Source organism: Podarcis melisellensis, assembly GCF_964234715.1.
Source record: "Podarcis melisellensis genome assembly, chromosome: 13".
NCBI classification, from domain to species: domain Eukaryota; kingdom Metazoa; phylum Chordata; class Lepidosauria; order Squamata; family Lacertidae; genus Podarcis; species Podarcis melisellensis.
In genome coordinates, this window is record NC_138545.1 from 42,087,015 (window position 1) to 42,112,640 (window position 25,626).

Below are 25,626 nucleotides of genomic sequence, written 5' to 3' on the forward strand. Positions count from 1 at the left end.
CAAATTTTGGTTCACTTTGCTGCGTTAAATGTGCATTCTGTAGTGGACTTCCTTAGAAATGTTTTATTTTGAAATATTTACGATAATATTTTAGTCTTGTGTTAATTATGTTGCTTTGAATGTATACTTCACCCCCCCCACCCCAAAAAATGAGCCTTCTTTCCATACTAGCCCAGTTGTAAATGACAGTGTGTAAACAGTTGTTTTCTTTAATGTAAATTCTTTGTGTTTCCCCTGGTTCTACTGTTCACTAAGTTCCAGTGAAATATTTCAGTGTTATACATGGTTAAAGAGACTGGGCTATTGTCAAGAGCTGGAAGAGGTTAACCAGCAAGGCCATCTAGCCAGATTCCTCAGTTGTAAGACCACCCAACATCAAATCGCCCTGTCATCCAGATCACTGGGTGTCATAACCGACATTTAGGGATATCGCATCAAGCACCAAACATCTCAAGAACATCAAGGCACTGGCTGTGAATTTGGACCTCCATTGTTGCCATGGCTATGAGAATTCTAGGATGCTGGGAGTAACGCAGAAACGATGTCACAACCGAGCGGAATGCTTGGAACTGGCACACAGAGGCTTACTGTGAAGGGGTCAAAGATCAGGGAATACACAGGCATGGGGTGGTGATGCGGTGGCCTCTTCCAAGAGCCTCGCCAGTGCAGCCTCCGTAATGGAGAGGCATGTGGCTATGGTTGCTTGGTAACCGCATGGAGCCACCACCAGTGTTGGCCGCCATTTCCCAAATCATCCTTTGCTGGGGTCAGATGAGCAAGAGGGGAGCGGGGCCTGGAATCCGCTCTGTAGTATGGGCCCCGTTGCCTCCTCTAATGCCCATCTCTTCTTCCTCGCGATACTGCTGGTGTCCTTGACGAGGGTGGACTTAGCCATAGAGCCTTGCCCAACCCCATGCCGTTGCACCTTGGAGATTCTCAACTGTAGCCGGATCACCAGCCCTCCGGGACTCCACCGCGTGCCTCTCCCCAAGCCCTTTGGCCATGCTCACGTTTTTTTCTTCTTGTAAGTATTCGAGAACCCGAGAGATGATCACCCCGCTCCCAGAACTCTGGGAAGCCAAAACGCTTTTTTATTTTATGAGAGCCAGTGTGGTGTAGTGGTTAAGAGCAGTAGTCTCGTAATGTGGGGAACCGGGTTCGCGTCTCCGCTCCTCCACACGCAGCTGCTGGGTGACCTTGGGCCGGTCACACTTCTCTGAAGTCTCTCAGCCCCACTCACCTCACAGAGTGTTTGTTGTGGGGGAGGAAGGGAAAGGAGAATGTTAGCCGCTTTGAGACTCCTTCGGGTAGTGATAAAGCGGGATATCAAATCCAAACTCTTCTTATTTAAAGGTCCCGGGCCCTAAAGAAGCCAGACTATCCTCCACCAGGGCCAGGGCTTTTTCAGTGATGGCTCCGACCTGGTGGAATACTCTGTCCCACGAGACCAGGGCCCTGCAGGACTTGATCTCCTTCCGCAGGGCCTGTAAGACACAGCTATTCCGCCTGGCCTTCAATTAGCCTGATCCTCTATTCCCTTTTCCCTTTCCTCTTCTATGAAGAAACCCTTCTGGGACCCCACATTTAAACTCTTCCCTGGTCTCCTTGCTGGCCCTAGTAGGACCAACTTGGCCAGTTAGCCCTGGTGATCATTTGATGTTTTCTGATTGGGGTTTCCCCCCCCCAAAAAAATGACCCCTGAATTTTAGAATTTTATTGACATTGATGCTGCATTTATGTTGTATTTTATGCTGTTTTTAAGTCGCATTTTAATCAATGTTTTATATTTGCTGTTAGCCACCTTGAGCCCAGTTTTTAAACCGGGAAGGGTGGGGTATAAATAAAAATGTATTATTATTATTTAAGACTTAGGGGTGAGCGAGATGGGGGCAGGGGACTTCTGACTCCCAGGCAACTTGAGGGACGACTAGGTAGAGAGCTGGTTGTGTATCTGCTGAGACCTGTATAGGTGTGACCTTTGGGAATCTCCATCCAGGTAAACAAAGGCAAACGACCAAAGGGGGAAGGCTGTCCAGGTTGGTTCACTGCAGGGCAGCTCAGAGACGAGCAGTAAAGTTGATTCTTTATTCAAGGAAACGGAATACAAACGAGAAACCTATGGGAATGGCTGGCCCCGTTAAAGCAGTTTCCAGAGCTGATAATAGCCTCCTCAGCTGTTTTCCCTGCAGTCTTTAACTCTTACTGGAGAGGGACTCCCTGTGCTCTTTGTTCTGCTACATGGCCCTCCGTGCCCTCGGAGACAAGGGAGGAAGGGAGCTGAATACAGAGGGACCAGCAGGCTCCTGTGTAGCTGCTGCAGCCTCTGTCTCCTCAGCTGCCTGTCCTGCGTCTGCAGTGCCTTCTGCCTCTGGTTCCTCTCTCTCACTCAAGCCTGTTGCTTGTTCAGCATCCAACCATTTTGCCTTGCCCTTTTCATCCTCTGACTTGTCTTGTCCCACCACCACTCCCCTGGCTCTGATCTTTCCTCCTCTGAGTCCTTCCCTAGGGGGCTCAAGGAAAAGAAGGTACATCAGCAAAGATGGGGTTTATCACACCACACCTTCCTCCTGCAGGGCTCATTCAATTGCACATGCTGCCTAAGAAGGTGTCTAGGCCTAGGCCCTAGGGCATCCCTGTTTGGACTCCACATGCCATGACAAACAGTGTTCAAGACTGGGTTTTTATCTTGGTTTTGGTAGGGCTGGCTTTCTACACAAAATGAGTGCATTCTCCAGGAACATCAAAGTATCTCCACCCTGCTTAAGGTGGTAGAAAACTACAGCCTGTCCTCTCTATAATTTAGGGAGTTCAGCACCACTGTTAATTGGCATGAAGAAGCACACCCAAAACTTGCTTAAAATGGTTACTGTATTGTTTTTTCCTGGAAGGGCTCCTCCGCTTTTGAACTGAGGTGGGAATGTGACAGTCTAGCTCTCTGCCTCTCCTGCAGTTGCTAACGGTACAGAAGTGCAGGAAAAAATGTGTCATGCCTCTCTCTCTTGGTTATTTGCAGTAGATTGGCAGGGATTATTCTCGGTTGTTTTAGTAATTGCGACCGCAAAATGACACCCACCCATAGTTAGCCTGCTATTTCAAAAAAGTGGAAATACGGACACAAAAGTTGTTGAGCGTTTTTCTTTGGCAAAGTTGAGCTTTTGAGCTACTCTTCATGACATTCGTCAAGACATGGGCTGCCATACATCTGGATTTTCCTGGACACGTTGGCAATTTCTTCCTGGACACTGTTTATGAGGGCTGAATATGGGTCATGTCCAGGAAATTCTGGACTTATGGCAACTGTAGGTAGCTAGGCATGGATTTGGGTGTGGAAGGACTGAGAGCTTCAGGTCTGGGTACTCTTAAAAACATCCCCAACTAAATCAGCTGCTGAAAGGCACCATGTTCTTTTGAGTCTAGCTGAATGTCCTTTGCACCTAGCTCTGAAGTTTGCCTTCCCCTGCCATTCATGCAGGAGAGAGGTGACCCTAGGGAAAATATTCAGCAGGGCTGGAAAACCTTAAGGTCCAGCGGGCAAACGGGCTCCTCCTGGGCCGCACATCTCCCCGGGCCTGCTCTGCACCCCTTCTCCCCCTTGAGTACTTCCACCTGGCTAGAGTGTGTACATGAACTGCCATAATGCCTGGACGAAATTGGAGGGTTATGTAGAAATCTCTCATTTGTGTTGGCTGGAATGTAGCCTATAGTGAGAATTCATTCTTCTACTCAATTTGCCTCGGATCCAGCTCTGGCCCCTGGAAGGTCCCACTCAGGGGAATGTGGCCCTGGGTCTGAAAAACGAACCTCTGCTATGCACATTTTAACAGAAGAATCTGGATCTATTGCACTAGCTCTTCCTAAGACCTTCTTTCCTAGAAGTCATCAACATAGAGGAGAAATTCTCCTGGGCAGGGGTGGAGTTCATCTCCTCTCGGTCATTGCCCCCATAAATGTGAGACTTCCAGGTTCAGGAAACAGTGTTCTGTGGAGGCTTGGAACACTGTACGTCTGGAAATTTGACTTTCAGGATGCCAGATAAACATGACACACAAGAGATGCAGAGTTCATTTTCCCACACCAGGAGTATCCGTTTAATTTTCGTTCCCCCATGTTTATTATTTTCCCCAGAGACTTCACTGATAATGCGATTTCTTCCATTGGGAAACAGGTGTGGAGGGCCTATCCTTGGGCTGAGTACTTGTGAGTATTATTTAGAGTCGTCAGTGAGTACCTATCCTGGCCTTGGTTTTGGCCATTTTCAGTCATTGTGGTTTTTGGTTGTAAGTTATTGGCAGTTGACCGACGACTAAGGCCACATTCAAACCATACATTTAAAGAAGGCACTATGATCCCACTTTAAAACAGTCATGGCTTCCCCCAAACAATTCTGGGAGCTGTCGTTTGCCAGCGGTGCTGAACAGGGCCAGTCCAAGACATTTTGGCACCTGAGGCGAACCATAAAATGGCACCCCGCTTCCAGCCAGGGAAGAAGGGGTGAATGAAAATCTACATCAGGAACGGGAGTGGGGGAATAAAGATCTACTTTGGGGTCTGCTGCCCCCGTGGATCCTGCTGCCTGAGGCAATCGCCTCACCTCGCCTCATGGGTGGGCCGGCCCTGGTGATGAGAATTGTTAGGAGATTCCTATTCCCTCACCAAGCTATTCTCCCTGTGGAGAGGGATTGATATACTACCCTGGGAATTGCAGTTCTGTGAGGGGAATAGGTATCTCCTAACAACCCTCAGCACCCTTAACAAACTATAGCTCCCAGAATACTTTGGGGGAAGCCATGATTGTGGGATCATGGTCCTTTAAATGTATGGTGTGAATGTGGCGTGAGCTGGGCGAGATCAAGGCAAAAGAGCTTGATCTAGCTATATGAAGTTCAGTTATGCTGCAAATAAATTTGAAAGCTTAAGGTTGTTGGGACCAGGTCCCTGCATGTTTGTGGAAGTTTTGTGAGGTAATAAATATACATTTGTCAAAACCATAGCTGTCAACATTTTCCTTTTTTTTAAGGGAAATTCCCTTATTCCGAATAGGATTACTCACAAGAAAAGGGAAAAGTTGACAGCTATGGTCTAAATCCAAGGTAGTAGAAAGCTCCCAGTTAAGAACATTGCTTCCTTTGCCAGAGCATTGTACTCAGAAATCCCCAAACATGACAAATAGATTGATACAACTTTTGAAAGCTGGGGCAACACAGAGCATCTTAATCCAGGCGGTGTGAGTAAGGGGCTAGGAATGGGGAACAAATTCAGTTCAGTTGTCATTTAGAGGCAAAACTACCTAATTTGTAAGTAAGTGAACTAAAGCACATCCCAGCCTCCTGAATTCACGCTTTCCTGAATTTTGCAAATTAGGACTGGGGAAATCTAGCTCCAGTCCAGCGGTGGAGACCCACCTCTGTAAGCAGCTTCCAGGAAAGCGGATTTGCATCTCCATTATGAAAGTGATTCGGGCCATTTTTTTGACATGCAGGAGGTGGATGCGAGTCTCCATCTGGAGCCAGTTGCTATGCATGGCAAGTTGCTCATGGCTGCAGCTGGGCCTGAGTTCTGCAAGTGCAGAAGGACTGTGCTTTGGTTATGCCCGTTCTGTTAAGGCAGAAAACATGGCTGTGACCTTGTCTCCACCTCTCCAGGGTCCTCAAGAGCAACAGCCTGAGCAGACTTCAGAATACCTCTCTGGATGGCTTGCTTTCCCTTACTCACCTGTAAGTTTCTGTGTCTGGCTGCAGCAATTTGTTGGCTTTATAGTTTCAGCGTGCCACCTTTCTTATGGAAGTAATATATTGTTCCATCTCCATGACATTCAAAGCGTTATCAGCGGTGGCAGGTAACATTCCCCAGAGTGGGCGGGGAAACCCAGCCAGATGGGTGGGGCACAAATAAATTATTATTATTATTATTATTATTATTATTATTATTATTATTATTATTATTACAGTGGTGCCTCGCAAGACGAAAAGAATCCGTTCTGCGATTCTCTTCGTCTAGCGGTTTTTTCGTCTTGCGAAGCAAGCCCATTGACAGCTTAGCGGATTAGCGCTACAGCGGTCTAGCGGCTTCTAGCGATCAGCTGTTAAGCAGCTTATCAGCGGATCAGCTGTTAAGTGGCTTAGCGGCTTAGGAAAAGGGCAAAAAAACAAAAAAAAACCCCGCGGGGACTCACAAGATTTTTTCATCTTGCGAAGCAACCCCATAGGGAAATTCGTTTTGTGAAGCGCCTCCAAAACGGAAAACCCTTTCATCTAGCGGGTTTTCCGTCTTGCGAGGCGTTCGTCTTGCGGGGCACCATTGTATTATTTTGACTTGGTAGGGCTGCGATTGTTAACCTTGCTGTTTTCATCAAAGTAAGAATTCCAGACAAGATTGATTCCATACCTCTTATTCAGAAGTCAAGTCATACCACATGGCAGAAGTTTTTGAATTCGTGTATTTTTTACGCCAACGTGTGAATTTCCAAAAAGCTAATCAAACACACACAAACTTTCAAAAGTTGAGGAACACTTTCTGCTGGCGTCAAATTTCAACATTGAGATAAGAATTTCAAAAATTGAATATACAAATGACAAAGAGATCTTTCCCACGTGTCTCTGGGCAGGAAAGCCATAGATTTGGAAGGAACCTCAACTAGTGTTGGGTTGCCATATTTCAAAAAGTGAAAATCCAGACCAAAAATTTGTTGACCTTTTTTTTTTGCCCAAAGTTGTTTCAAAATCTCCAAAAAATGACATATTCAGGCTATTTCCAGGAAATTCCTGACATATGGCAACCCTAATTTCTAGTCTAACTCCTGCAAGTGCAAAAATCCTGCCCACAGCAGCCATGGATGGGACCAAAACACCAACTTTCTGGTTAACATCCATGCACGCAGACCCACTGATGTATTTCAAACAAGCCATAACTAACATTAACCACAATTTATCTAGGTCTAGGGACGCGGGTGGTGCTGTGGGTAAAACCTCAGCGCCTAGGACTTGCCGATTGCAAGGTCGGCGGTTCGAATCCCCGCGGCGGGGTGCGCTCCTGTCATTCGGTCCCAGCACCTGCCAACCTAGCAGTTCGAAAGCACCTCCGGGTGCAAGTAGATAAATAGGGACTGCTTACCAGCAGGAAGGTAAACGGCGTTCGGTGTGCTGCGCTGGCTCGCCAGATGCAGCTTGTCACGCTGGCCACGTGACCTGGAAGTGTCTGCGGACAGCGCTGGCTCCTGGCCTATAGAGTCAGATGAGCGCACAACCCTAGAGTCTGGCAAGACTGGCCCGAACGGGCAGGGGTACCTTTACCTTTACCTATCTAGGTCTAGGCAAAATAATCATCATCATCAAACCTTTTTTTGGCATCACATACAAACACCCATAGCAAATCAATACAGAATTCCCACTTTCTAGGCAAAATGGCAAGCTGCAGTTAATAAAAAACAGAAACAAAAGATTTCAAATTCTTAAAGGCTTTGCTGAAGGAGCAGAGGGGAGGGTATGAGTCTGAGATTCACCTAGGCTTACTCACAAATGGCAGCCCAACAGCAGGCTTGCAATGGAATTTAGTATGTTCCATTTTTTAGCCATGCCTTGAGCCAATCAAAGCAGTTGAATCTGTTGAATTTTGAATTCTTTCGAAATTTAATTCGCGGTGCTAGAAATTTCAAAATCTGAAATGTCCTATCAGAGATCAGAAATACATCCAGTTTTCAGATTTGTGGAGAAAGATTAAAAAGAAGAGGATCCGAATGACAAAATCAGGTTGGCATGTGGAAAAGTAAATAGCCTACATTGCTTTGCCACATCTATCTCCCAACTTGTAAGAGATCTGTCTAGGCAATCATCTTGACACATAAGTGGCCAGACACATACCTCCAGAAAGCTAATAAGCAGAGCCCAAAGGTGACAGTCTTCTCCCAAGGTTTGTCCTTAACATCTGATATTTCAAGGTATACTGCCTCTGTGCATAAAGGTTCCATTTAGCTATCCTGGCTAATACTGTTACAGTGATGTCATAAACATGAGTCAAGCTACAAGGATGGATCCATGGAGGAACAACTGTATCAGTACGTTTTGCTCATAACTGTCAAGTGTCCCTTATTTGGCGGGACAGTCCCTTATCCCAGCGCCATGTCCTGCTGCTGTCCCTTATTGATGAGGCTTCATTTGGCTGCTGGCTAGGCTTTCTGCCTTTGGCTCAGAGGGGCTCAGAAGGTGAACATACCTGTGCCCGGAAAATCCCTTATTTTGGCTGCTGATCCCTTATTTTCGAGGCTGCTGGTCCCTTATTTTCAAATCTGTAAGTTGACAGCTATGGTTTTGCTATATTCCACATTCTGTGCAGATTCCACTCTGGATAGTGCTAAAGGATTATTGATCTTTATTAAAGCTGACTAAACTAGGCCAAAAGCATCCGGTCAAAAGCAGAAACCATGGGATGGACATGTCTTTCTTATAGTCTCTAGTTTGATAAGCTCTGTGTGCTGTCTTAAACAGGGACTTGTCGTGCAATAAAATCCACTTCATTGAGAAAAACGCCTTTGAACCTGTCCCGTTTCTGCAATTTATGTAAGTTGTTGGGGGAATAAAACGGTCTTTTCTGGGAGCGGATGAGCAGCAGAAATGGAATGGCTTTCAGCCCCCCAAGTCCTGAATCTGCCAAGCCCCTGCCCTGGAAATAATTTCCCACCCCCAACTATTTCTAAAAGCAAGCGGGTGCTGGGGGTCAAGTCTGCTGGGTGTGGGGAGAGTACATTATCTCTGGAAGCCTTGCCCCATGATCCCAGATGGGATGGGTTGATTTGTTGCTGAGGGAGGAAAGCGACCTCTGCACATGCTCAGAGGTACCCCAAACAATGTGATTTATGTGAATCAGACTGGAATTCCGAAGCAGCGGGGCTAAGTCAGGCTTCTGTCCTAGAACGGATTCTCTGTCCGGTCCTGGTAACTTGGAAAACGCTAACAGGACTCTGAACAGCTTACAGGCAGACTTAAGTAAAAATACCCCTTAGAGATCTGTCCCAGAGTTCATCCAGAAGAGAAACTGGCAATGGAAATTGAAGGGGTCAGTACTGGGGGAAAGGGGGGGGTCAGGGGAGGCCAATGGAACAGGGGAGGGAATAAGGAATTACCCTCATGTTCTGTCACAACAACTCAGAGTGAGAATTGATATCCACTACTGGACAGGGATAGTGGGATGCTGGTGGCGCTGTGGGTTAAACCACAGAGCCTGGGGCTTGCCGATCAGAAGGTCGCCGGTTTGAATCCCCGCGACGGGGTGAGCTCCCATTGCTCGGTCCCTGCTCCTGCCAACCTAGCAGTTCGAAAGCATGTCAAAGTGCAAGTAGATAAATAGGTACCGCTCCGGCGGGAAGGTAAACGGTGTTTCCGTGCGCTACTCTGGTTGGCCAGAAGCGGCTTAGTCATGCTGGCCACATGACCCGGAAGCTGTACGCCGGCTCCCTCGGCCAATAAAGCAAAATGAGCTCCGCAACCCCAAGAGCTGGCCATGACTGGACCTAATGGTCAGAGGTCCCTTTACCTTTACCTTACTGGACAGTGATGGGCGGGGTGGGGGGGGGGTGGGAAGAGCTTGCATTTGTACAAATGCAAGGTCCTATACACCACAATTGCTTTTGTTTCCCGTCGCAGAAATCTCAGCGGCAACGTTATTGGGCGGATCACGCAAGGGGCGTTTGAGGCCTGGCACGGAATGCAGTTTTTGCTCAAGATGTAAGTGAAATAAAAACCTGCAAGTACTTGAGAGTAGCCAGCCTCTGGGGCCGGGGTAGGCAACCTAAGGCCCGTGGGCTGGATGCGGCCCAATCGCCTTCTCAATCTGGCCCGCAGACGGTCCGGGAATCAGCATGTTTTTACATGAGTAGAATGTGTGCTTTTATTTAAAATGCATCTCTGGGTTATTTGTGGGGCATAGGAATTTGTTCATGCCCCCCCCTCCAAAATATAGTCTGGCCCCCCCCACATGGTCTGAGGGACTGTGGACCAGCCCACGGCTGAAAAGGGTTTCTGACCCCTGCTCTAGAGCCTGAGCTACATTAGTGAGGAAACACTGTTTTGAATGAGTTATCAACATGCAACACCAGATGGCGCCAGAAGATAAAAGAAATTCTACGCAATTTTCTATACCGTTTCCCCCCCCCCCCTTTTGTTATAACAATTTAATTTCTGGCTTATTTAAAGCATGTTTTTCCTGTGTGTGTAGATCCACCCTCGCACACAACTCAAAACGGTGTGTCAGCAATTAATGCCTTTAGGGTAATGCTGAAAGTACTTTGCTTGCCTTTGACTTTTCTTCAGCCCGCAACAATAGTTCCGAATTGTGCAGCCCTCGGCCCTGCAAGATGTAGCATGCAGTTGTGAGGAAGAAAGGGCCTCTGAGCATGTGCAGAGAACTGTTTTCTTGTCACGGGGTAACCAGAGCCCTTCAGGACATATATTCAGAGTCAGCAAAAAAAAGTGTTTCTGTCAGAAGCAAGAGCTTTGAAATTGCCTTAACCCCAGTGTTTTTTTCCTCCTAAAAGTATAAATCACCGATACCAGGGTTGGTGCAGGGCTGGCGCTCCAAGTGTCCCTATTTTCCATTGACAGTCCCAGATTTACAGAAGCCTATGATTATGGAATAGGACACCCCTGTTTTCATCAGAGAAATGTTGGAGGGTATGTTAATTCAGGCATAGTGAACCTCCAGGTATTGTTGGACTCCCAGATGACGCCTATGCTGGGTGGCTTGCAGGATATATAAAAACAGAATAAAACATTGTCTTCTAAAGGTTGTATAGTTGCTTATCTGCTTAGCTCGAGGGTCGCATAACTCCATACCCTCCAATATTTCTCTGATGAAAATAGGGATGACTTACCATACCTTCCAACACATCTCCAATGAAAATAGAGACATCCTAAACAAAACCATGCCATCAGAAACTGGGATGGCTTCTGTAAATCTAGGGACACTTGGAAGATCTGAAGTTTTTAATGTTTGACTTTTTGCTATGTTTTTATATGTGTTTGTAAGCCATGCAGAGTGACTGGGGAAACCCAGGCAGATGGGTGGGGTATAAATAATAAAACAACAATAACAACAATAATGGATGATGATGAATGGCTTCCATATTTCCACACAGAGTCCATAATCTCTCTTTAAAACTTTAGAATTTCACAGTATCTCTAATCATTAAGAGATTACAGTGGTGCCCCGCAAGACGAATGCCTCGCAAGACGGAAAACTCGCTAGACGAAAGAGTTTTCCGTTTTGGAGGTGCTGCGCAAAACGAATTTCCTATGGGCTTGCTTCGCAAGACGAAAATGTCTTGCGAGTTCCTGCGGTTTTTTTTTCTCCCCCCTTTTTCTAAGCCGCTTATACGCTAAGCTGATAAGCCGATAAAAGCTGATAAAAGCCGCTAATAGCGCTAATAGCACTAATCCGCTAAGCCGTCAATGGGCTTGCTTCGCAAGACGAAAAAACTGCTAGACGAAGAGACTCGCAGAACGGATTCTTTTCGTCTTGCGAGGCACCACTGTATTGCTCTGTGCAGTTCATCTGTTTGAGGCAGCAAACTGCCTTGGTCTGGCCAGGTATTTTTAAGCGGCTGGTTTTGTTTGCTTTTTAAGCTGGTTACAACAACCAGTTCCCTTTCCCCGGTTTTTCTGCAGGGTTCTCAACCATAATCCGCTAACGGTCATTGAAGATGCCCGTTTTTACAAACTGCCCTCGCTGAAGTTCCTGTAAGTACCTGAAATACATTTGCTTGCGTCTTCGCTTGGGATTTTTCTACTACAGATGCCACTATTTGGGTTTGCTTGGGTCGCGAGGAGCTTCATCCATCTTCCTCCTGTTATTTTTGTCACAGCGGGTGGTGCTGTGGGTTAAACCACAGAGCCTAAGACTTGCCAATCAGAAGGTCGGCGGTTCGAATCCCAGTGACAGGGTGAGCTCCCATTGCTCGGTCCCTGCTTCTGCCAACCTTGCAGTTCGAAATCACTTCAAAGTACAAGTAGATAAATAGGTACCACTCTGGTGGGAAGGTAAACGGTGTTTCCGTGCGCTGCTCTGGTTGGCCAGAAGCGGCTTAGTCATGCTGGCCACATGACCCGGAAGCTGTACGCCGGCTCCCTCGGCCAATAAAGCGAGATGAGCACCACATCCCCAGAGTTGGCCATGACTGGACCTAATGGTCAGGGTTCACTTTACCTTTATAACATCTGAAGAGCCAATGTGGTATAGTGGTTAGACTGGACTAGGACAAGGTAGCCCAAAGTTCAAGTCTGGACTCAACCATGAAGCACACTTAATGACTATTGGTTGGTTGGTTGCTATATTTTCTCAAATCCTCTGCCTCGCAAGACTGTTGGGAATACTAAAATGGTCAGAGGTTGGAGAGGAAGCCATGTACGCTTCCTTTAATAACTTGGAGGAAAGGCTGGATGGCAATGTAACAAATAAAGAGAAATGAAATTTAAAAATACATCTAAATTAACCGCTTGATAGTGCCTCTGAGTAACTCTCATAGTTAAAGGCTTTCCCTTGTAGCCCAGTTTTCCTGCCAGGCCTCAGCCACAAAATGTGTGAAGTAATATATAAAAAGGAGAGTGGTTGCCTCTGAGCACGCACAGATTGCAGTGTTTAATTTTGACTGAAACCTAGGGGTTTTTTTGTTCCTGGAACACATAAGTGAATGATAAGGGCCTTCATGGTAGTGATACCTGCCCTGTGGAACACTCTCCTGTTAGATGTCAAAGAGATAAATAATTATATGGCTTTCCGTAGACGTCTGAAGGAAGCTTTTCATGTGTGATGTTCTGTTGGGTTTTTGTATATTCTGTTGGAAGTCCAGAATGGCTGGGGCAACCCAGTCAGATGGGCAGGGAGAAGGAGGAGGAGGAGGAGAAGAAGAAGAGGAAGAAGAGGAAGAAGAGGAAGAAGAAGAAGAAGAAGAAGAAGAAGAAGAAGAAGAAGAAGAAGAAGGAAAGAAGGAAAGAAGGAAAGAAGGAAAGAAAGAAAGAAAGAAAGAAAGAAAGAAAGAAAGAAAGAAAGAAGAAATAAGAAGTCAACTGCCTTTGATCATATGTTTAGGTTGCTTTTGTGAATCACTGAGGAACCTGGATCACCCCAATGTAATATAGGGAATGGAAAGAAATTTGGTTTGGTTCCCCTTTTAATGCACCAAAACACAGCTATGCAGTTCTCCGACTAAAAAAAAATGTCTGCATGTTAAAGGAAAGTTTGCATAAAAATGATTATATTGGCGAAAACAACATAAAAGAATGCATTGCGTTAGGAAAAAATGCTTTCAAAAATGTGTCCGTAAGGAGAAACACACACTAAAACGGTAACAAGTTTTGGTGAGTAAGGACCGTTGTTTTTAATGCAAAATATGCAGAAATGTGGCAAACTGAAGATTTAAAAAATGAGAAACAGAGAGAAAGACACAAACTGATAGATTTTTACGTCCCTAATTGATGCCAGGAATGCAGATTTCCAGTCAAAAACATGACTCCTAGGCATAGCTGTCAACGTTTCCCGTTTTTTAAGGGAAATTCCCTTATTCTGAATAGGATTCCTCGCAAGAAAAGGGAAAAGTTGACAGCTATGCTCCTAGGTCAGGCTGAGTTGAGGGCTCAAGCTTGCTTCAAAGCCACCAACTTTATCAGAAAGTTTTCATCTCCATACCCAGATGCATAGGGGCAGACTGTTCTTAGTCAGTGGCAAAAGAAATGAACTCTGCTTGTGCTTTGAGGCACTCTTATCTTTAGTGTTGTCCGATAGGTGGCAAGGACTGAGCCTCAGGCTCTCTCTCTTCCCATTCTGCATGATGTGGAGCTGTGTATAATTCAGAAACCTTTTCCCCCGTAGAAGCTGCCCCAGTGGAAACGATGGCCTACTGACGCTTTGCATTGTTACTTCTCACAATTGCATCCCATCCTTTCTCTGAGGAACTCAGGGGTAGCAGGCACAGATTTAATGCCATTTCATCCTCTCAACAGCCCTGTAGGGTAGGCCAGTCTAGTCTAAGACATAATTGACCAGACTGAGGTCACCCAGTGAGTTTCATTAAACCCACTACGCAAAGCGCTCCATCTTTTATATCTCTTGGTATGCCTTGGCATTTAGCACAGCAAAGACTCTCGCGTCCTTTTTCCAGGGACCTCGGTGCCACTGATGTGACCCCAGAAATATTGGAGGCCCTTCTCAGAACTTGCCTGCAACTGAAAACTCTGTAAGTATCGTGTGTGGACCTTTTCTTTTGTTGGTGTCCAAGAGAGGGAAGGAAAAACTGAAAATGGCAGCTAATCTTATCTTACCTACCTTTTTCCTTTCTGCTCCTCCTGTTGTCACTCAAGTATTTGGGCTGTTTGTGCTCAGATTGCTGGTAAATTGCAACGAGAAGAGGCTAAAGATGTTTGTCGTTTTTTCCATCTGCAGCATCTTGCCCAGAAAGATGGCCTGTTGCCTCTGCCATATTCAGGACGACATTGAGCTTTTGTGTGAGTCGGTCAAGTTGGATTGTGCCAACACATGTACCGCTAACGTCACTTTGTGTGGTAGGTTTGTTTTTTTAAATTAAAACGTTTGTTTCTGTCTGTCTAGTTTCACACAAAGGCTGGGTAGAAACTATACCTCCATTTTCGAATGTAATCCATTCCAGAAGACTGTTCAACTTCCAAAATGTTCAAAAACCAAAGCATGCATTTCCAGAAGCATTTACATCCGGAAAACTCAATACGGAAGCCACGTGGCACATTCAGCTTCCAAAAAGCGTTCAAAAACCGAAGCAGGTTTTTGGCGTTTGGAAGCCGAAACGTTTGACTTCCGAGACGTTCGAAAACCGAGGTACCACTGTATCTTTAAAGCAAATGTGAAGCACAATCATTCCCTCAAATAATTCTGGGCCTTGTGGTTTGTTAAGGGTTTCTGGGAACTGTAACTCTGTGAGGGGCAAACCACACTACCCAGAATTTCTTGAGGGGAAGAATGTGCTTTAATGGTATCATGTGCAACCCAGCCTAAGGGGGGGAAATGTTGGGAAATGGAACACGTTAACAAATGACGCCAGAAACGCCAGTGTTCAAAATGGCACCAAAATCGAAACAAATCCACAAAGTGCAATGTTTTTGCCCCCAGAATCCTGCTTTTAGGCTCTTCCTCCACATTTATAATTGGCCGTGGTTGACCTTCTAAAAGGAAACTTACCGTATTTTTCGCCCTATAGGACGCACTTTTTCCCCTCCAAAATTGAAGGGGAAATGTGTGTGTGTCCTATGGGGTGAATGCAGGCTTTCGCTGAAGCCTGGAGAGCGAGAGGGGTTAGTGCGCACCGACCCCTCTTGCTCTCCAGGCTTCAGGAAGCTCTGCGCAACCCTCGGGAGACCAGCGCGACTTTGCGCCGGGCTCCCGAGAGCTGCCTGCAATCCTGGGCTTACCCTGCATTCTGAAGCCTGGGGCACGCGGAAGAGCACGCCCGGGCTTCGCGCAGCTCTCCGCAAGCCTGTGGAGACCGGCGCGACTTCCCACCGGGCTCCCTAGGCTTGCGGATAGCAGGCTATTCTCAGGGCAGGGGTCGGGGGGAGCTCGGGCTTCCCCCGCGCCAGCCCCGTGCCTGGGGGGGGGAATTTCCCCCCTAAAAAACTAGGTGCGTCCTATGGGGCGGTGCGTCCTATGGGGCGAAAAATACGGTAACTGAAATAAACGGTTTATTTAAAAGCTTACAGGTTCAGAGTAATACAGAACCTGTAAGAAACTAACACAAAGGGTGGTCAGATAAAACACAGGCATGCAAGTGGTGCTAGATTTGCAGTAGCATTGCCCCAAAACAATAGGGCTGAGGGGAAAAACACACACACACATTTGCCCCATTTAATTCAGTGGGGCTTACTCCCAGGTAGAAGGGTATAGGGTTGCAACAGGGGCCATATTCAGCCCAAACTGGACAGAATGGTCACATTCACACCATACATTTATAACATATGGCTCCCCCCCCCCGCAAGAATCCTGGGAACTATAGCTCACCCTTTTACAGAACTATGATTCCCAGGATTCCTGAACAATTAAAGGTTCTGAGGATTCCTTGAAGGGAAGCTGTGTGATTTCAATGTATTTATCTTATTTCCAAGTTCCCTTCCTGAAGCTCACTGCTCGTAGACACCGGACAACTCTGTTGTTCTTTCCTTGTTCTTTCTCCGAACAGAGAAAGAGGAGGCGATGAACAAGATGCAAGAAGATGTCATAAAGGTGTTGGAAACCAGGAAGCTGAACGACAGCGGCAGCACCCTGAACATTATGCCGGAGAGGTCTTTCCGCACCAACCTGACTCTGACCCTCTCGGCCACCGAGGGCAAGTCTCACTTGGACCTCCATTTCCACCGACTCCCCACCAGCCTTTTCGAATCCGTCAAGGGCTTCAAAAAGCTGAAAAGCGAGGACCTCCTGGATGTGAAGTGGACCGACCAAAGCGAGCTGAAGAAGCTGTACCTGCTGGCCAACTTGCTGCAGGTGGCGCTCAAAGAAAAAATCGCAGAAGACGAAAGGGAGAGTCAAGGCGGGCCACTGCCGGCTCAGAAGGAGGAGCCTCCGAAAACACAGCCTGCTACAGGGGCTGCCCAAGGGAAGGGAAGACACCTGAGAAGGGTGAGAAGAGAAACGTGGTGTGGCAGCACCCCAAGATGGGTGGAGTCGTTTCTCAGGGCTGGCAGAGAGAGGCGAGGATTTGCAGAGTCCGCTAAGCAGCATGCGGGGCAGCGAGGCAGCACAGATTCCCCTGCTAGGCCTCGGAACTGGAGGAAGCTAGCCGGGGGTCTAGAGCCTCTAAGTATGGCTCGACTCCGCCGAGCAGCGCTTGGTTCCTCTTGGAAACGCTCCGCCGGACAGTACCCGACCCAGTCCCCTCCCTTGACCGCCTCCATCATGGTGGACGAGAATCCCGAAGACATGACAGGCAAGGTAGTGATTATCTTGAAGCACCCCAACAAAACCAGCAGCACAGAACAGGAAGAGCAAACCCCTTCTGTGAAGGAGGAGGTGAAAGTAGTACCTAACCCGGTTTCACCCGTCGAGGCTCAGCCGGCTGTCGAGGTTCAGCCGGCCGCCGAGGCTCAGCCGGCCGCCGAGGCTCAGCCGGCCGCCGAGGCTCAGCCGGCTGCCGAGGCTCAGCCTGCCGTCGCATCTCCACGTGAAGAGAGCACGGACAAGTCGGAGGAAATTTTGCGGGAGCGCCTGGAGTCTGAGATATTGAAGAAGGAGGAGCTGCTCAGCCAGCTGATGAAAGAAGATAAATCCAAGCCCCCGCCCGACGACTCGGAAACCTTGAACGAGATCTCCCCTGACATCACCTTGTCGCAAGAGACGCACTGGGAGCACCACGAGCAGAGGACCACGTATTCCCCGCGCCTTCAGCTCTTGCCAGCTCCAGACGACTATTTGCTTCAGGGCGACCTCTTTGAAGCGGAGCTGAACAAGCGTTTGGAGCCCCTCATCCCCAACGCGCCGGTGAGGAACCTCATCTCCCACGTGATCCGCATCTTGAAGATGGACTGCACAGAACCCGCCATCCAGCTGGCTTGTGCTAAGCTCATCTCCAGGACAGGCCTCCTCATGAAGCTCTTCAGCGAGAGAGAAAACATCAAGGAGACCACCTCCCTGTGGAAGTCGTACCTTTGGTCTGCCAAGAATACAGCCAACAAGACCACGTTGAGCCCAAGGAAAATGGGGAAACCTTCCGACGAGGTAAGGGAGCTCCAGCCAACCTGATGTTTACAGATGTCATTGAGTTACAAATTCCATCATCCCTGACCATTGGCTATGCTGGTTGGGACTGATGGAAGTTGTGATCTGAAGACTACAGTCCAAAGTTGCAGAAGAGTGTGGGAATGTTGTGGATAGTAGGAGAGGACATATTGATTAAATATTATCCTTCCTAACTCACGCTAGTGAGTCATATATATACAGTGGTACCTCGGGTTAAATACTTAATTTGTTCCGGAGGTCCGTACTTAACCTGAAACTGTTCTTAACCTGAAGCACCACTTTAGCTAATGGGGCCTCCTGCTGCCGCCGCGTCACTGGAGCACGATTTCTGTTCTCATCCTGAAGCAAAGTTCTTAACCTGAAGCACTGTTTCTGGGTTAGTGGAGTCTGTAACCTGAAGCGTATGTAACATGAAGCGTATGTAACCCGAGGTACCACTGTATAGCAGAGCTCATTCCCCGTTTTACACAGCAAGAAGCTAGTTGCAGATTCGTTTGAATCTCTTTAGTTAAGCAATCCAATCTGGCATGCCCAGATTGGAGCATATTCCTGGGAACACCCCTTTGATTCCCTCCTAAAAGAATAAAGAGTCTTCCTTATAAGTAATGAAAAGTTTACTCAAATTCAGTTCACAGTATGATCCCTGAAGGCAGCCTTTAGCTTGTAGGGACAGACACAGTGTGGCTTACATTCTTGTAAGGATGGGCCCATATGCTACTGGCAGAGAGCCAGCAGACAGCATCAGGAGCAGTGGCCAAAGTGGAAGAGAGCATCAAAAGAGAGATGGCTGCGTGACTAGCTCCTTTTATGGGGTCTCCCAGGGTCACGCCCACCTACCTGGTCACACGCAGGGGGAGGATGCTCCAGACCAGGTGTGACAGGAAGTCCTCCTGGCTGGAGTAACACCCCCTGCGTGTCCACTCTGGGCAAACAGGAAGTGTTGTACTTGATTGCTTATGTTACATCCCACAAAGACTGAGGTAAGGGGCAAGTATAGGCAAGTCCACCAGTGGTCTCCCAGAAGGTTGGCCAACGCCCAGCTTAGTTGGGTGTGCTCCTACAGTCTGTTTACTCCAGGGACTGATTTGGCGTAGGTTTCTAGGAAGATTCGTTCTTACGCTTTAAAAGCACTTCATAAGGGAGAAAGGAGAGTCAAAAAATTATTGATGTAGGCAGGTGATGCAGAGGTCCTTTGGCTGCCTCTGAGAAGGCCCATAGCTTTGTGGTGAACCACATGGTTAGTGTTAAGTTGTGGGTGAACATATCAGACGACACAGCGATTCTTCAAACAGCTCTTGTTTATTCACAGCCCAGAACAGAACTGAACTGAAGGGTTCAGTCAGCCTGCTTATATAGAGCGCCAGTACAACGTAACTGTAACAATTTTCTAAAACTATCCAATCACTGAATGTCACTTTCAATCCCTTATTCGCATAACTATCTACAGTATCCCCCTGCTGGCCCAGGGTGAGAACTTCAGTACATAACAGTTAGCATACAGAAGAACCCAGATATAGGGGGGAATTCTGCATTGCGCTCCTCTGATTCTTCCGTCGGTGCTAGTATTTGTGCTTGTCAAGTGGAATCATTCCCCTGCCCTCCTGCGCTGTTTGGGGGGATGCATTTTCTGGACCCCCCACAGAAGATTTGGGGGAGATGCAGGGAGTGTGCAGAGGGAAGAAGTGGGAAGTCTGGCCGCACTAGCAAAAAACCTTGTGCCATCTTATGCTGGCTGCCAGTTTAATTGAATCCAGGCCTCCATCTGTGGCATCGGTAGTTAAATATATCCTGGGCAATAAGGAAATACATTGGTTGCCAGATTCACTAGGCTGGGCTTCATGGATCAAAATCTGATTCTAGTACCGTGGTACCTCGGGTTACAGACGCTTCAGGTTACAGACTCCACTAACCCAGAAATAGTACCTCAGGTTAAGAACTTTACCTCAGGATGAGAACAGAAATCGCATGGCAGCGGGAGGCCCCATTAGCTAAGTGGTGCTTCAGGTTAAGAACAGTTTCAGGTTAAGAACGGACCTCCGGAACAAATCAAGTTCTTAACCTGAGGTACCACTGTATAAGGCAGTTTTATGTGTTTGTATGAATGCAAGCCACCCTCAAACAGTGTTTGCGGCTGAAGAAAGGAGAGAAACACAGAAAAAGCCAGCTGCCTTATATTACTTTCTTTTGTCCAATCTTGCAGATAGCGAGGCAGGGGATTCCGGAATATGGGTACGGCAACAAGCTGTTGCTGGCTATTTCAGTGACGGCTGTGATAATGATTATCATTGCAGTAATTTGCCTGATTGAGGTAAGCTAAAAATCTGTTGTTGTTTTAAAAATCCTTATTTTGATCTCTTAACTTGCCATACATTCCATTGCTTTGAATGGGTAGCATATATCCCCAAAACACACTATATTCTGCTACTGTGGAAGGACTAATACCCTGCTAGTTATAACACCTTGTTCTTCGCCTTAATTTAAGCCAGAGTTACACATAAGGATGAAGGATCTGTCAATTTTAGGTCTTCCAGTCTTAAATGCACTTTTCCACTTTTTACAGCAATTAGTGAGCTTTTTTATAAAAAAGAAATCTTATTAAACATATTTGTATACCCAGTTTTGGCTGATGCGCACATTTTTGCCATTAATACAATGCATTTTTGTTTGTTGTTTTCACTATTATGTTTGTTTAACTGCTTCGCAAAATTTAGATAACTGTGAATTTTGAAGCATAGCTTTGTTTCGGCTCATGAACCGTTTCAGAAAGTGTGAATTTGCACTGTATTTAAATGTGCACTGAATCAATTTCCTCCTCCACCCCTAACACACACACACACACACACACACACACACACACACACACACACCTCTTCTGAAATGGGTCTTCTGCTTCTATAATGTCAAGGCTAAGACCAGGAACAGAATAAATGACCGCAGCAAACGTCTTCACAACAGGGAGTAGGACTGAAGAATCCAAGCAGCTTTGAGCTCTAGCTCCATTCTTTTAAATAGAAAGGACCCTGAGCTTGTTATCCGAGGCCCAACTCAATGTCCCCCTCCCTGAGACGTTCGGAGGGTGACAATGCAAGAACGAGTCTTTGCTGTGTTGGCTCCCTGTCTGTGGAATGCTCTCCCCAGAGAGTCTCGCCTGGTGCCATCATTACATGTCTTAAACGCCAGGCAAAGCCATTCTTCTTTAGCCTGGCCTTCGTCATTAAATAATCTGTGGCCTGTTAAATGAGGGGAGAGAGAGAGAGAGTTATTATGATTATTTTATTATTATGCTCTATTGTTTTTATTATTATGCTGCATAAATTATGTTCTTAATATTGTACACTGCCCAGGGATCTTTGGATAAAGGGCAGAATATACATGGAATAAGTAATAATAGTAATAATAATTATAATTATAGGCATGACAACAAACTAGTCCCTTGCTTGGCCACCCCAGTCATTCCTGTTACCCGCCTGTGAGTAATCTTGGAATTTTGAGTCCGTCACAGTCGCTTCTTCCTCTTTTTGTTAAACAGATCTGCTCTCAGCGTTCGGCGGCTAAATCAAAGGACGGCAGCTCTGAAAAACGGTAATTCTTCCCCAGGAATCCTTAGTTCTCTGGATTTAGATTTCTGCGTGCAGAACTCAGTCTCAAGCTCATGATTTGGGTGCTGGGGACACTATCCCTTCCTCTGTGAGAACAACAATTAGTTGCCCACCAACAATTAGTTAAGGAAAATCAAGTCCTATACCAGGCATCTCCGTTCAGGACAACCCCCGAATCGCCCGGCGCGAGAAACGCGGTGGGGGAACGAGGGGTCCTGGCTGTGTGCAAAACGCGCCAAGTTTCCCGTCGTGGGCGGGTGGGTGTGTGACTGAGCTTGGAGGGACCCCAGATCCTCTCAGTCTATAGAGCAGCTGGGGAAGGGGCTATTCCGGCAAAAATGGAAACAAGAGGAACTACCGACCTTGACTGAGTGGAGAATGAAACTTATGGATTATGCAGAATTGGATAAAATGACTGGAAAAATTAGATATCAGAAAGATCACAAATTCATTGAGGACTGGGGAAAGTTTACGGAATATCTGAAAACTGTATGTGATGAACAGACAACGCTAGTGGGTTTTAAAGAGGCTTTGTGATAAACCAAGGTATATTGTAAGAAAGAAACTGAGATGGAAGGTTATTATCAAATCGGCAATACTACATAGAAAATGTGTAAAGATATGAAAAATGGATGATTGAAGGAGGTACTGGTGGAAGTTCAAAAACTGTAAATTGGTAAACATGGTTGTCAAAAATATTTGTTAAAGAAAAACTTAATAAAAATTTATATATATATATATATATATATATATATATATATATATATATGCAGGTTTTGGTGTCCTCGGGTGTCTTCCCGTGTAAAAGTTGGGGTGTCTAGGCGACGTTTCGACGAGGTCTCACTCGTCATCTTCAGGCTGGTGCTTTCGGCTTCTTGTTACTGGAACAGAGCAGGATCTCAGTGTTTGAGTTCCTATAAATACTGTTGAGGGGGTGTGGTGTATAGCCTCCAATGTTCTGGGCAGAGAGGAAGTTCCCAGGCTAGTGTGCCTTTTCTTCTTTTGTTCCTTAATTACTTGAGGGATATCTTGAGTGATTTCTTGAGTGATATCCTGAGTACCACTTAGGTGGGTCATTAGGTGTGGATTAGTTGCTAAAGTCTTTGTGTCTTGACCTCTTGAACTTTGTGAAGAGTTTTTCTGAGAAGATGGCTGTACTGCACTTAGTTGTGCTCTGGCTTGGCTTCGTGTATAGGGGCGAGCTGTGGTTTTGTGGCCTGTGTCAGCCAGATCTGTGTAGGGAACAAAAAAACAAGGAACAAAAGAAGAAAAGGCACACTAGCCTGGGAACTTCCTCTCTGCCCAGAACATTGGAGGCTATACACCACACCCCCTCAACAGTATTTATAGGAACTCAAACACTGAGATCCTGCTCTGTTCCAGTAACAAGAAGCCGAAAGCACCAGCCTGAAGATGACGAGTGAGACCTCGTCGAAACGTCGCCTAGACACCCCAACTTTTACACGGGAAGACACCCGAGGACACCAAAACCTGCATTCCTGTACCCGTGAAAATCTACGAAAGCATATATATATATATATATATATATATATATATATATATATAGTCCTATACCAGGCATCCCCAACTTTCGGCCTAGGCCAAAACATCTGGAGGGCCGCAGGTTGGGAATGCCTGTCCTATACTGTAGCTTCCTGCTACATATTTAAGAGCAAGTCAAGTTTAGCCCTTAGCAGTAGGACGTGTCATTTTAGGGAGTGAAGCCTAATTTGTGCAAATTTCTTCAGTGAGGGGTCTTAAAAATACGTTTTGGGGTGGAAGGAATCCAAATCTGCTATTATTTTTGTGATCTGGACAACATTTAGCTTGTTAAGTATGTTTGATGAGGAAGCACGCAAACCGCTTTTGGAAAACCAAAGAATTTTAATTTTACTTTCTAAAAGAGTTAAGTAATGCTTGATAAATAATTAATAAATAAATACTAAAACTACAAGTACTTGGTTTTTAAAACTGATTTCTATGTAATTTTTACACACATTTTACTTACCAAACAAAACTAAATTATATTATATTAATTTAGCCAAAATATATTTTGAATTCCCAGTGTTATGAATTTTCAATACCCCCTCATTTGGGGAATTTCAAAGTTGGAAAATTCAACACGCCCTGCCTTAGCAGCCTTTTGTCTTAAGACAAAACCCCATGTTTCTACGGAGAGGTGTGCCAATGGTCGAGTAATCAGTGTATCTTCAGTCGTTTGTGTGCCAAATTTTGGATTTGTTGGTGGTCTGTAGGTGGAGCTCCCATTGTTCAGTCCCTGCTCCTGCCCACCTAGCAGTTTGAAAGCACGTCAAAGTGCAAGTAGTTAAATAGGTACCACTCTGGCAGGAAGGTAAACGGCATTTCTGTGCGCTGCTCTGGTTCGCCAGAAGCGGCTTAGTCATGCTGGCCACATGACCCGGAAGCTGTCTGTGGACAAACGCCGGCTCCCTCGGCCTATAGAGCAAGATGAGCACGCAACCCCAGAGTCATCCGCGGCTGGGGTACCTTTACCTTTTAGGTGAACTTTAGTCACTTCAAAGTAATTTTGCAACCATATGTTCAGGAAGGCAAGTAGAAGCATTATTGTCTATGCACCTACTTCAGTATGCATGGAGGCGCATTTCAAATATCCGCCTCAAAGTTCAGTGTGTAGCGGCAGGACCTACTGCCATTTGCATGTTCCTTGTGCATACAGAGAACAGCCCTAATAACTGAAGAAAGCTCTTGAGAGAGAGAGACAGAGAGATTCATGTCTCATTTTAAGGTGTTTCCAGTAACCAGGACAGCTTTATGCTACCAAACTGAATCTCTCTCACATTAATGTGAAAAAGTACCTGAAACATTTGCGGAAGAAGTGTACAAATGCCAGTCATTACATTTTAAAACCCGGTTCTCAGATTTAAGAGGAATTCGTAAAGCATTGCACTGAGATTCAAAATTTTGTTTATTGCTCATTCATAAGTTCATTCATAGGGACGCGGGTGGCGCTGTGGGTTAAACCACAGAGCCTAGGACTTACCGATCAGAAGGTCGGTGGTTCGAATCCCCGCGATGGGGTGAGCTCCCATTGCTCGGTCCCTGCTCCTGCCCACCTAGCAGTTCGAAAGCACGTCAAAGTGCAAGTAGATAAATAGGTACCACTCCAGCGGGAAGGTAAACGGCGTTTCCGTGCGCTGCTCTGCTTCGCCAGAAGCGGCTTAGTCCTGCTGGCCACATGACCCGGAAGCTGTATGCCGGCTCCCTCGGCCAATAAAGCGAGATGAGCACCGCAACCCCAGAGTCGGCCACGACTGGACCTAATGGTCAGGGGTCCCTTTACCTTTAAGGTATCTGCACACAGCAACAAAAGGTCTTTTACATCTTCCTAGAACTAATACCAAGCACACACATTTCTCCTTTTTTATTTTATTTTCTTTCTTTTTTTACATTAAAGGACCTTTCTGGGCAGAAGGAAGAAAGGCGCAGACAGACAGGTAAGTCAGCTCATTGGGCCTGAGAGATTTGGGTCCCCGTTTCCATCTGAACTAGGGATGCATTGTGTGACCTTGGGCAAGCCCCGGTTTATTTCCCTTACTAAGCATCTAGTCCAGGGGCGCCAGCAGTTTGTGGACTACAACTCCCATCATCCCTAGCTAGCAGGAGCAGTGATCAGGGATGATGGGAGTTGTAGTCCAGAAACAATGGGCGGCCCAAGTTTGGGGAAACCCTGATCTGATATCAGCGAGCAGCCAGGAGTCCTTTGGGAATGATGGAGGCAGCGATCTGCTGTTGTTTGTCCCCAAATCTGACAATGAGATAATTACTGCCTCTCAAGATTCTGCCAGTTTCCATTTCTTCCCTTTTCTCATTTTCCCAATCTTAACTTGAGTTTGCCCAATTTCTGCATCTGTTTGCAATATATATATACATATATATATATATATATATATATATATACCGTATATATATATATATATGTATGCGTTATTTCAATGCAATTTTCTGAATAGAAGCATCTCAAGCCCATATTTGGCTAATAAAATCATGTTTGCACTATCCCTTTAATATATACATATTCGTGGAAGAACCCCTCTATGAAATATGAAGAATGCTAATTGTGTAGGATTGCTACCGTATTTTTCGCTCTATAACATGCACCTGACAATAACACGCACATAGTTTTTAGAGGAGGAAAACAAGGGGAAAAAATATTCTGAATGAAAAAGTGGATGTATCATTTTTGTGCTTCATGCTGTGGCCACAGACATGTGATTTGACAGTGAGTTTGGGGTGGCCCAATGCA

General features: G+C 46.2%; 1 protein-coding gene across 2 annotated transcripts in view; it reads left to right on the forward strand.

Annotated features, from left to right (window-relative positions):
- The first annotated feature begins 40 nt into the window (after nucleotides 1–40).
- The window catches only part of LOC309354091 (leucine-rich repeat-containing protein 37A2-like), a 39,765-nt gene continuing 14,179 nt past the window's right edge, over nucleotides 41–25,626 (forward strand). The window contains exons 1-13 of one of the 2 annotated variants that reach the window (XM_081883908.1): nucleotides 41–1,024; nucleotides 4,126–4,197; nucleotides 5,643–5,714; nucleotides 8,481–8,552; nucleotides 9,636–9,716; nucleotides 11,655–11,726; nucleotides 14,144–14,218; nucleotides 14,425–14,543; nucleotides 16,187–17,070; nucleotides 17,107–17,721; nucleotides 19,943–20,050; nucleotides 21,272–21,324; nucleotides 24,778–24,817. In XM_081883908.1, coding sequence (XP_081740034.1) covers nucleotides 813–1,024; nucleotides 4,126–4,197; nucleotides 5,643–5,714; nucleotides 8,481–8,552; nucleotides 9,636–9,716; nucleotides 11,655–11,726; nucleotides 14,144–14,218; nucleotides 14,425–14,543; nucleotides 16,187–17,070; nucleotides 17,107–17,721; nucleotides 19,943–20,050; nucleotides 21,272–21,324; nucleotides 24,778–24,817 — 2,475 coding nt within the window. In that variant the 5' untranslated portion in view covers nucleotides 41–812. Of the gene's footprint in view, nucleotides 1,025–4,125; nucleotides 4,198–5,642; nucleotides 5,715–8,480; nucleotides 8,553–9,635; nucleotides 9,717–11,654; nucleotides 11,727–14,143; nucleotides 14,219–14,424; nucleotides 14,544–16,186; nucleotides 17,722–19,942; nucleotides 20,051–21,271; nucleotides 21,325–24,777; nucleotides 24,818–25,626 lie in introns of both variants that reach the window. The other variant, XM_081883907.1, reaches the window with a different exon arrangement.